Below are 12256 nucleotides of genomic sequence, written 5' to 3'. Positions count from 1 at the left end.
TTGACAACCTCGATGACCATATCAAAAGAGGGACCATAACAGGTAACAATATCAGCTGTAATTCCACAATGGGTAAGGTTTCTTACCCAGTAGGCACTGATATAAAATGGCACCAAGACTAAATGGGGTCTTACTTTGCATACATAAAGGCATACTTGTCATGGTATTATAATACTCTTTCTTTTATTGTTGTTACTAAAATTCTGTGTGCTGTTTAAAATGTCATTGCTCAGTTATCCTTTCAGAATATATCTCATTTGAAAGTGAAAAAATGAGTCAGCAATGTCTTTTATTGTTCCTTTAATAAATATCTTTTAGCTAAAGATACATTTATACTACCGTAAGGGTCAATCTATTGAAGCTGGTAATTAAGGAAACTGTTTCATGTAGTTTGAAGCCTGCCAGCTTTCAAATATTTCCCATTAGCGGACAGAGGGATTTTTCACTTGACACTGCAGTTTTAGCGTCTGTCTGCTGTACAAACGTCCTTTAATCCTAAAAGACACTGAGATGTAAGCACATCACAGTTTGTATGAATTACATTCAGCATAGGACAGTGCTATGAAAATACAAGCAGCTGCTGTATTTTCCATTAAAATGATGTGAAGGATCCCATGCAGAACAGGGTTTAAATGTAGACACACAAGTGACTAATGTATCTGCGCTTATCAGTCCTTGTTCACTTTCCAGGCTCCAATAAAAAGGACTGAGTGACATGCAAGCTGTCCCATTGTTCCTTGTCAGCAATAGTAGGACACACACACCATGAGCCTGTCACTTGTGTCCTTTATCACTCCAACCTGCACAAGGTTATCAGTTGCTTAGGGCTTTTCCAGCTTGTATGCAATAAATTAAAAGGTTACATGTTATTGTGACGTCAGATGGTGCTTGTGGTAATTAAATTAAAGTTTAATTTTGCTATCCTGCTGTGTTGGTAACATGAATACTAATTGTAACTTTGGGCCTGATTTATTAAAGCTCTCCGGGACTGAAGAGGATACACTTTCATCAGAACCAGGATGATTCAGCAAACCAGGAATGTATTTCTTAAAAGTAATTTGCTAGCAAATGTTTTCAATCCTGAACCAAATCCATTCCAAGTTTGCTGGATTACCCAGCTTCACTGATGAAAGTGTATTCTTGGAGAGCTTTAATAAATCAGGCCCATTATGTTTATGTGTTTGGGAATGACAAATGATATCAAACTGAATCACAAGAAAATAAATACAAGTTAATAAGTACAAGTTATATAAAGTGTATCTCTAGGAAAATAAATTCTATATTAGATTAGTAAAGGATTAAACTATGTAAATCTTTACTGTTGTCTGTGTCCCTACTGGGAAGATTTGCACTAGTGACCATTTTCAACAAGTAGGAAAGTGGATGTGAAAATACTTAAAACCTAAACCAATAGGTGAGAGGGAATCCTTCAACGGGGCCAAATGTTCAGACTTTCTACAAATTCTTTTTGTATCTTTGGGACAGGACGTGAAGGGAAATTTCCCTAATGGAATAATGACAGCAAAAACTAGCCTGGTGGCTTTAGACTCTTCCTACTCCATCCAACACTCCCATAATTTTTGAGTATACATAAACTTACATATACACAGTGTTGTTTACCTTAATTACTTTTCCCTAACAAGCTTTGTCTTTTATTTTCATTTCAGGACGAGAACCAGCTATGGGTTGTGCAGGGCTTAAACAAGGCAAACAAGGCTTATGCAGCAGGGGTCTGAAACTTAATATTACATCTTCAATTGAAATTATTGTACATGCTTTGTTATGAAAGATTTCAATCTTTTACTGAGAACCCAACTTGGCACTTAGTTCTTATAGTTAGAGTCAGAAGTCACCTAAGGACTGGTGCGCTTTAACCTGCAATGTCCTCAACTACAGCACGCTCCAAAGAAACTTTAGCATAGCCAAAAAAGAGTGCACAGTACAAGCAAAAGCCAACACAAATCAGTTTCTGCACTAAAGCTACTTATACAAATCAGATGATTGTCAAACAAGACGAACAGTTGTGCCTGTCTTAAGTGAAAATCTAGCATGTGTACAGCGGTCCCCCAATGTTGTTCATAAATCTGCCCTGCTGAATTTGTTAACAACCAATCAGTAATGACCAATGTGCATTTCAATGGAGGAAAACACAGAGGGTACCACCCTCATTCTCCCCTCTGCCATCTCCATTAAATAGAGCAGCACTGTGACACTTGTAATGATCATGAATGATTGTTTCCATCAGTCACACCAGTATGGCAGGAAAATCTGCATGAATACTGCAGGTATATGTACCCTGACCCTATCCTGTGATTCAGATTTGGGGTCAGTATCCAAATTAGGTTAAAAAACGACTGACATGTAAAAAGGTAGCCCCTTACTTTTTGTCCAAGATGCTATATAATAAATAATAAAGCAGCACTAGCAATGTTTTTTTTATCTAGGCAGAAAAGGTGCATTGAAGGCTGCTGCTTTCTGTGCAGGAGAATTTCTTGGCTGCGGTCCATCACAGCCTTAGTATGGCAGTCATCTGATAAGGGGTCTCCCCACACTTTCAAAGGGTCACACAATAGCAAATAATTGTTTTTGTGCATTGACCTACAGTAGTTGAGTTAGATAGATCTTTTAAATTAAATGGTTCTTTCTACCGCAAAAAAGGAAGTAGTAGTAAACAATGTCCCATTTTTGGTGTCATTGGCTACAATAATATTTCCTTGGATTGGTGTCAGTCACCATGAGAATACCCCCACATTGGAGGTTAGTGACAGAGCTATTTAAACCATCCTTTACTGCTGGTAACTGGCAATGCAGGTAAACCCTCCCCCTGACTTAACCACTTACCTAGACTAACGCTCAATGGAAGTGCTAATAAAACCCCAGGATCAGTGGATACTGGCAATACTGTTAACCACCACCCCCACGTTTTGTGGTCAGTGGCAGGGTTATCTCCCCCTACCTCTGTACCTCTGTACCTCTGTTTCAGTCCTGAGTGAAAGCTTCCTAGCATCAGGAACCCTGCTGCCATTCTGCAAGGTGCCCAAAAGGTGGTGTCATTCAGAACACAGTGGGCAAACCACAGGGAGTTGAGAGGCCATATGCCACCAGAAGGCAGCATGTTGGGCACTAAAACAATATAGTATTCCTTTCCTGGCAGCTACATAAAAGGTTATGTATAGATGTAGAGAGAAAGGCAGGGTAGCTGTGGCAGAACAGAGAATAATAATACACTCATAGAAGAGAGGCTATGATGTGCATGGAGGAAGGTTGTTGTATATAGAGAATTGATTCTCCTGGAGTAGTCAAATGTCTTTGCATGTTCAAAGGCACATTGCAAGTGAATGAAAAGATAATTTATGGACGGGAAAAAATTGCTTTTACCTGCAGCTTTTATATTGGCAACAGGGTCATATTGAGCATTCATCGGAGTTAGGTCGTGCATCGCAGTTTTAATTTTAGGCATTTTTGACATTATATAAAATGTTTGCTAACCCTTTTCTATTTTTTCTTTTTTTGTAAATATTTTTTTTTGGGAGGCCAATTTTACACAAATTTAAACATGCAGACATGTGTAGTGAGATCAACACTTTTTCATTTTTACATTTTCTGGAACGTCACCGGATTTTGCACCTAAGCAGTGTAAGATTAGGTGATGTGAAGAAGATGGTGGTGACCACTGTCCTGGCTGGTGGGAAAGAAGAAGTATGGGACAGTGTGGGATCGACTTTAAAAGCCCTTCTGCAATATTATCTCCTACTTGTCTGATCGCTCCGGGTTTCTGGCAAAAAAACTGAGCTGCGCGTGCTCAGTGTCAGCGCTGATTACAACATATCCTGTATTTCCAGCTTCCTCTGTGTGTGCCAGGAATGAATGAACTCCCAACACACCTGTGTAGGAGTTATATCATCCTAGCCCAGTCAATTAAGATCACAAGGAGGAGGCGAAGAAAGAAGAAGATGGTAACACCCTGCAAGGGAAAAGGGACAGGTGAGTAACGTGGGGTTTAGTTCTGCATTAAGCTCCTCTATTGCACTCAAAACCATTTACCTTCTCTAATTCAAATTCCTTTTCATTTGTGTCTCACATAGTCCTTCTCCCTAACAATGCAGATCACAGCGGAAGAGTTTTGGCAATAACAGTGAGCAGGACTAGGTATGGTTAAGAGCTAATTGGCTAACTACAGGTTTGTGTATTAGCAGTGACGTTGCTTTTAGTCACACCCCCTGGAACATATTCTGATCCCACTGTAGAGCAAAGGGGAGTAACCAGAGGATAATAACTTTGAATTTAGGTTGCAGTGCAGCATTGTTGCCACTTCATCACAGAAAGCTGCAGTTGGTGGACTACACTGGCTGATTTAAAAGGTTTTTGTGGGCCTTTGCAGAAAGAATGCAAGAAAATTTATGCACTTATAATTGAGTGCTGCAACGCACATTTTTTAATGTTAGCTAATAAGTATAATTTACAGAATTATAATTAGTATTTTTCTATATATTTTTAAAGACTTACAAAAATAATGGGAATTTTTATAACAAAAACCTTAGTATTTAATATTATTTACATTAGATCATATTAAACCTACATATGTATCACCAGTCATTTTGTAAACAGATCACAAATTATCTTATTAACATTTTACTCAAATCACCCCCTTGTTACCCTTTAACACTGTGAGGTTTCCTGCAACTGTTATTACAGGAAAAAAAATCAGTGGCTTGCAGTGAAAAAAGCTCTGCCCTAAATTCAATAACTAGAAAATTAAAAGCTGTTTGGAGAGACAGAAGACATTAGGTTTTGAGTGGGGAAAAAAAGCAGCATGCCCTCAGTGTGTTACCTAGAGGAAAAGATCTTTTCAGGACTTTGAAATCACAATTCTCAAGCGACTAATTCCTGACCCCATATAGAGTAGCATCCAAATAACTGTAATTATCTCCTAACATAAATGGCGTATCGACTGTATAGTTACAATTGATTTTTGCCTAATTATTCCTCGTTGTTGTTTAACATGGAGTTCTAAGAGGAAAACAATAACTACCTGTGGACAGTGCAGAGATTAAGGAAATGAAGCCGCTGGGAAGGAAAAATACATGTGGTGATTATTAGAGACTTGAACTTTGAAATTAGTATTTTCTTTGATATTAACATAAAACATCCTGCTGGAAGGAGAACTATTGAATGCGAAAAGAACGCAGCATTCCTTCCGACACCTAGTCTAGTGAGTTGTGAGTGCTTTATGAAGCAGATTGGAGAATTTCACAGGCAGGCGAGGTTGTGGTGTTCTCTGTAAAATATGGACTTATTTATGATGTTGATGTTATAATGAGAACAATTAACCCACAGGGTCTGATGAACAAATGATGAACAAATTCTGAGCAACAGAATTTGATAAAAAAAGAACATCTTCACATAACTAGGCACATAGGGTAACCTGTGTGGGGCACATCTGTTTATTTAGTCATTAAAGCAAAACTCTGGGTAAACAGCTCATGGAGGAGGAGCAGAGGAATTTTAGCTCCACAAAAAAAAAGCATTATCCAATAATAGGTTGATCACAATAAAGGTACTACAACTTTCTTTGAATGCCAGGTCACTAGCATTTATGCCAAGACACCCCTTCTTATCTATTCCAGCAGAGAAAAAGACAAATGAAGATGGAAACTGTATTAAAAGGCTACAGAACGAAAAAAAAACACAGTAGTGCACCTCCATATGTTTTGTCCTTTCCCTTCATCAGAATTCTGCCAATAACTTGGCATAAGCCCTAACACTTGCCAGGTCTGTCCAAAACCTTTTTGCTGGAACTAGAATTTACATACAGTCTTTACAATGTCTGACAAAAAGAGTTTAAAGGGCTTGTTTGTTGTGAAAGTGCAGGAAACATAGGGCCTGATTTAATAAAGCTCTCCAAGGCTGGAAAGAATACACTTTCATCAGTAAAGCTGCATGCCCAGCAAACCAGGAATAAATCTGGTCCAGGACTAAAAGTATTTGCTAACAAATAGCAAATGACTTTGAGGAAATCCATTCCAGGTTTGTTGGATCACCCAGTTTCACTGATGAAAGTGTATTCTCTCCAGCCTTGGAGAGCTTTAATAAATCAAGCCCATAGCATCCTCCTGTATTCATTATGAATAGTAAAGTAAAAACATTGAATTCTCAGTGTCAAGGAATGTTATTTTCACCCACAGAAAGTTCAATATATCTTTGGGAAATGTACAGTGAATGTGATTAAATGATTGGTAAAATTTTGCAAATTTGAAACTGAATTTTTTGTATACCTCATTTTGATCCATGCCACAAATTTGTGGAGAATTTTTTCTTAATGACAAGGTGCTTTTTACCCCAAAATGACAAGTGGACTATTAAGTCAGTAAAAAGTGAATTTGAGCGACAGGACTACTTTTATAATTGTGAGAAATATTTCAAATGTTATGCTGCTCAAAGGCATATATAAAAGGGCTGGAATGTATACAAAAACATTACAGAAATTCAGATACAGAGAGGTAAGTGGAAATTCCACACATTTCTTTTTTTCAAATGAACTCCTCTACACAGTGTCCTGGGTGTGTTTTGTGTCCTTTCAGTTGTAGCCCTACACAAAAGAAACAAATGGGCTTTATCACAGGAGGTTTTCTGCGGCTACCTTGCAGCTGTTGGCCTATTGTGCTCAATGGGTAAATGGTTCAGGAACAAATGATTGAGACAGGGCTGTGTTCAACGGTTTCCATAATTGGCACCCTACGTTGTAAATACAAATTATGAGTCTAACCCCTTCCTTTCTGAATGCCACAATTCTCCTGTGATGCTGGTAATGTCTAGTAATGATGACAGTATATTGGGATCCACATGCCTGTAGATTTTAATCTTGTAATAAAGTCACAGGAATATATTGGCTTATACCAGAAGACATGTTTTAAAAAAAAAAAAAACAAAGTGCTACCCACTCGGTTTGTTGTAAGGTTACCAGTTCCAGGTCCAAACCACATGATCAAAATCTTTAACTCAACCTGTGTTTTTAAGGATCTTTTAACTTTTGATGCATCTATTGCTGAAACCTCCATTCATTGTGAGCTACAGTGTCTGGGAGGGGAGAATGTAAGAAACAAACTAAAAGTGTCACATGCTCCCCTCATTTCTGGTATTGCTGAACTTGAGAGAGAGAGAGAGAGAGAGAGAGAGAGAGAAAGAGAGAGAGAGAGAGAGAGAGAGAAAGAGAGATCTACTGCAAAATTATCACTGCTGCAGTCTCTCAAAAATAAAAGTGCAATAAGCATGTCACCTACCTAGTTGCACAATTACTTGTTCTCGTTCCAGTGAGATGTTGCTGACTAGATTGCAAAGGCGCTTGTTAAAATTATACACACAGGAACCACAAATGCATACTGCGCCCTTCCTTTACTCCTATATTGCTTCTTAATAGCTCCACTGGATCAGCGATAGGTTCAGTTACAATTTAAAGCTACTTTAAAGGCTGGGGGTAAGTCAGGGACAAATCTAGACAACACAGTCTGAGGTCACAGTGACCTTAAGTTATTCATTATTATTACAGAAAACATGGGTCACAGACAAGGCTATTCTGTCTAGCTGAGGAGAATGGACTCAATAAGACTGGCTGAACATTATTAGAAATATTTTGGCAGGTTCTATAGATAAGATATATATATATATATATATATTTAAAATATGTATTTAGCTGTTGACCTGAAGTTTAACTTTAATATTTCCATAATGGGACACTATTCCTTCCACTGACAGCAAAGATGGGGCACTATCTTCCACTGCTACCAAAAATGGTATTGGTCCTCATCTCTTTTATTTTATTTCTACTGACCACCAAACCTGGGGCATTAATTACTCTCAATGCCACCAGAGCATTTTTCATTTCTACTTGTCACAGACCAACCACCTAACATCTTGGACAGGGCATACTTTTTTTTTTTAGAACATTTGGAGTCAGTTGGTTTGCAGGATTTTTTTAGAGTTGGATTCAACATTATCCAGGGAAGCCTACAGCTTGAAATCTGATAGTATTCATATGTAAATTCATCTTAATGATGACTGATTTCATACTCGGGCACTTGACCAATATCACAAATGAAAACGTTAATGATCAAGTAATTATTTTATCATACCTGTGTTTGTAAAGCCGACAATTTACTTTTCAGATGAATGTGCAGGCAATGTTCACCTATAATATGTAAGCTTTTGGGTAAGAGGAAGATGAAATACTGGACCTATTTACATTATTTGAAAATTACATTCTGAAAAAGGAATGGTTTTAATAGTTGGCTTGGACTTTCTTTTTGACTGCTTCTATGTTTCTGTATTAAACCTATCCTTCACATCACATGGCGCCACTACGCCCAAGCCCAGCTGCACAGCACTAGTGCTTAAGCATCTATGCCAGCTCTAATCACCCATCTCTAGCAAGCACCAGCTGCACAATATCAATGCTAAGTATTGCCAACGCTTTTTCTTTTCACTACAATGAATGAACTACAATGAATTTCTAAATATCTAACACAAATTGGGAGCAAAATATAAAAATCCCAGAAAAGGTTGAGGTGAAACCTTTTATTAAAACTCATCAGTCTCAATGTTACAAATAAGCTTGCTCAGATTTTAATAAAATAATTTTGCACTATAATTCATGTCCAAGCCACATAGGGATTATACTATGAATAAAGGGAAAGCAGATAATATATGAAGATATAAAGTGGCACACAAATAGTTATAAAACTGTTCATCATTATAAAAATAGGAACTGTTTAGCTAAAAAGAAAAATGATACATGAGACACGAACACAGAACATTGAGGTGTGTATGTAGGTTTATCCAATCTAAATGCAAGTGTAATGATAAGGTAAAAGAAGCTAATATACCTTTGCTGAAGGTATATCTACCTCAAACTAAGGCTTTTAAATTAGTTCTATAACAAAGGATAATGTAGACATGATGATAGCTGAATTAAAGCAGAATTAACATTTATTTTTTAAATGATTTTTGCAAAGTTTCTATTGAATGTTTTTGCAACTTTATAAAATATAGAGATTTGTATATTAACCACTGGAGAGAGCTGTTAGTAGCTTAGAGTAGTAGCTAAAAGCTTATTGCCAAAGTCTCTATTTCTCTTCATCCAGTTCTGGGATTAACATAGGATTAGCTGGGCATTGGATGTGATTTTGCAGGTCTTTTGCAGGTCCTTTCTGAACAATAAAAGCAGAAGAAGCAAACTGGTTATCTTATCTGCCTCCCACTCTGCTTTTTTCTTCCATCAGTTCCCTTGCACTGAAGCACAACTGTCTGGCTCCTTGTGCTGCTTCTCCCTACCCATATTTCAATGCTGGTGTGCATGAGGACTGCAAAAGCCTGATACTCAAATTCATGTAAACAAATATTTTTAATGGATTGTTCATTGTGTATTTTATGTCTAACATGTTAAGCTTTAAAACAAGCAGATGTGTTCATACCATTCTCCATGGCTGTTTCCTCCTTTTCCTGAAGAACATCATCAGGGTGAGGCTTGCAGAGACCATGAAAAGGTCCCAAGTCAAAGGAATCTTGAAGCAACTGGCCATTGACCTCACAACTAACACTCATGAAACCCACAGCAATGCCATGATCCTGCAAAAAAAAAAAAAACAAGACAAAGGCTGGTAAACATGCCCACTAAAACAAAATACATGACATGGTTGACCAGTACAAGTTAATGTTGCATTCCATTAGAACAGTTAGTTTTAGATTGGGTAAAGATTAGATTTGCTGTATTGGAGTCTGAGGCACTGTTGGAGAGATCCTTTCTGGTAAAAAGGTTGTCGTGCCAGGTCTTGTTACCATTATGTGATTCACACAGTGGGCCTGATTTATTAAAGTTCTGGAGAGGATACACTTTAATTAATGAAGCTAAGTGATCCAGCAAACCTGGTCTGCTGGATCACCCAGCTTTACTGTTGAAAGTGTATCCTCCCTAGCTTTGGAGAGGTTTAATAAGTTAGGCCAAATGTGTGATATGCAAGGACATCAGACATTAAGTAATGTCTGATGTTTCCACTTATGCATTGTACTACAAATCATTTTTACAATGCACTGCTATGTGAATTTCTGTCCATTTTAGTGTAATGAATGGGATCAGCATCGTAATGGACAGCCATGCATTTGACTATGTGTTGCTGTACACTGCAGTATAAAGCAGTGAAATGCACTTTCTAATAATGGTAATGAAGCCTAGCAGCACAACAGACAGAAGTAAAATCCTTTTGTAATTTAGGTAAGGGACTTCTAAAACCCCTGTTAACCCCCGGTTAAGAAAGAAGGATTTTTTATTGCAAAGAAGGGATGCAATGGGGCCTATTGATACAGCAGTAAATATGGTGTTCACTGAAACATTCCTTGGTGGAGAAACAATTACTGCCACTGAAACACATGGACATGGAAGATTCTCCACCATAGAATGTTTCAATGAATGTTAGATTTACAGATTTATAAGTAGACCCTGAGCTGCGAATTTGGAGCTCAGTGTATAGTCCTTGCATTTAGCAATTTCCTAGAATAAAAAAAAAACCACAATGTGTCAGCCCAAGCGGGCCAATAAGATGCCAAACCCAGAAGAAGCTGACAAGAAAAAGTCAGCAACACCAGGAGACCATACAGATGTCACATCTGTGGATGGGTGATGAGTACAGTTCTGCTCTAGGAATCCTCTATTGTACTCTAGCTGTTTAGTAAAGGAAAATTTACTTCCTTTTAGCCATCCTTACCACAGGCACTTTTTCAATTGGTATAATGAAAATATATAGGCTTAGCATTCTGTTACAATTCATGCCCATTTTGTAGTAAACAATAATGTATGTACCATATATATATAGCTATGCATACACACAAACATTTTACCATTTGTGATATCATCAGCATGAAGCACATGAAATTGTGATGAAATTATTGCCTGGGAATATAAATGATTGAAATCTGGGCTGCTCAATAAAAAAGCTTCCTCTCTGAACATGTTATAACACACTAAAAAAAACTTATAAAGGGCAGCAGTACAAATCACTTCCCACATTTATACTAATAATTATGTTTCACAGTTACACATTTATCAACAATCTGGCTATCATATATATAAATTCAAATGTTGACTTTTTGTTGTCTTTTTCCTTTTAAAAGACTAACTGTCTGTTTCTGCCCTAGCTCGGGATTGAACAAAGGCTGGGGTGCAGCAGTTCTTTGGCTATTCTGTAATTTGGGGGCCAACTCTCAGCAAAGGCTGATTAACCAATCCATCTACCATATGTGAAAAGAGGACTTGCCAGCTTTATACTCGGCAGGAAAAACTGGCATCATCTTTGGCTCACTTGGGCTAATCTATCCAATTTACAACTTTGGTTGCGAGGATCTAGTGTTGTCGCCTAAAATGTCTATTTCTGCCCATTCCAGATCTGGATGCTTGTGACATGAATCTATTATTTATTGTGTTGCTGTTTGCAATAAGCTATTACGCTAATGGCTCATTGTCAGTTATAATTAGCTCCAAAACAAAATGCAAAACACATATGGCTAGAATGTCACTAGTAATAGTGGAAAAAAACAAAGCTAAAACTATTAAATTAGTAGCAGTTTTTTTTACTTTAGTTACATAACTGCTCTTCAACTATTTTTAAGATAAGTCAAGCCAAATACATGTGTATATTTAGTCATTAAAAAGGGATTGCTAGAGCTTGGAAGGCAGGACTGCATATAGCATCTGGATCTGCTTATCAATGAATTAAACATTTGCATGTTTAATTCCTGGAATGGATCTAGTTCAGGTTTGAAAACATTTTCTAACAAATAGCAAAGGACTTTAAAAAAAAAAATCTATTCCAGGTTTGTTGGATAACCCAGCTTCACTGATGAAAGTGTATCCTCTCCAGCCTTGGAGAGCTTTAATAAATAAAGCCCTATAACTTAAAGTGCCATTGAAATAATTATACACTGCTCCAAGGTAAAAATAAAACATATAAAAACAGCCAGATGTTACATAACAAAGTCTAAGAACAATTTCTGGGGAATGACAATTAACCTAGCAGTATGTGGGAGGAAACTGATGTGCCCATAGAAAACCTGTGCAAACACGGAACAAATAGACTTTATGCAGTGAACTAAACTAGATTCGATTATGTAAATATTGACCTTCATAGCAAAAGTGTAAACCAATTTGTACACATTAATAAAATGTTATATATGCTCCACCATACCCTGTCCCATAGCCTATATATATATA

The 12256-nt window shown here is 37.3% G+C and overlaps 1 protein-coding gene across 1 annotated transcript in view; it reads right to left on the bottom strand.

Annotated features, from left to right (window-relative positions):
• CFAP61 (cilia and flagella associated protein 61) overlaps window positions 1–12256 on the bottom strand; it is a 137196-nt gene that overhangs the window by 110807 nt on the left and 14133 nt on the right. Inside the window, exons 7-8 of the mRNA XM_072410264.1 lie at window positions 10599–10608; window positions 9468–9621 (exon numbers count right to left, since the gene is read on the bottom strand). Coding sequence (XP_072266365.1) covers window positions 9468–9621; window positions 10599–10608 — 164 coding nt within the window. The remainder of the gene's footprint in view (window positions 1–9467; window positions 9622–10598; window positions 10609–12256) is intronic.

Source organism: Pyxicephalus adspersus, chromosome 4 (genome assembly GCF_032062135.1).
Source record: "Pyxicephalus adspersus chromosome 4, UCB_Pads_2.0, whole genome shotgun sequence".
Lineage (NCBI taxonomy): Eukaryota > Metazoa > Chordata > Amphibia > Anura > Pyxicephalidae > Pyxicephalus > Pyxicephalus adspersus.
Note: the sequence above shows the minus strand (reverse complement) of the source record. Positions and strands in the feature narration are given on the sequence as shown.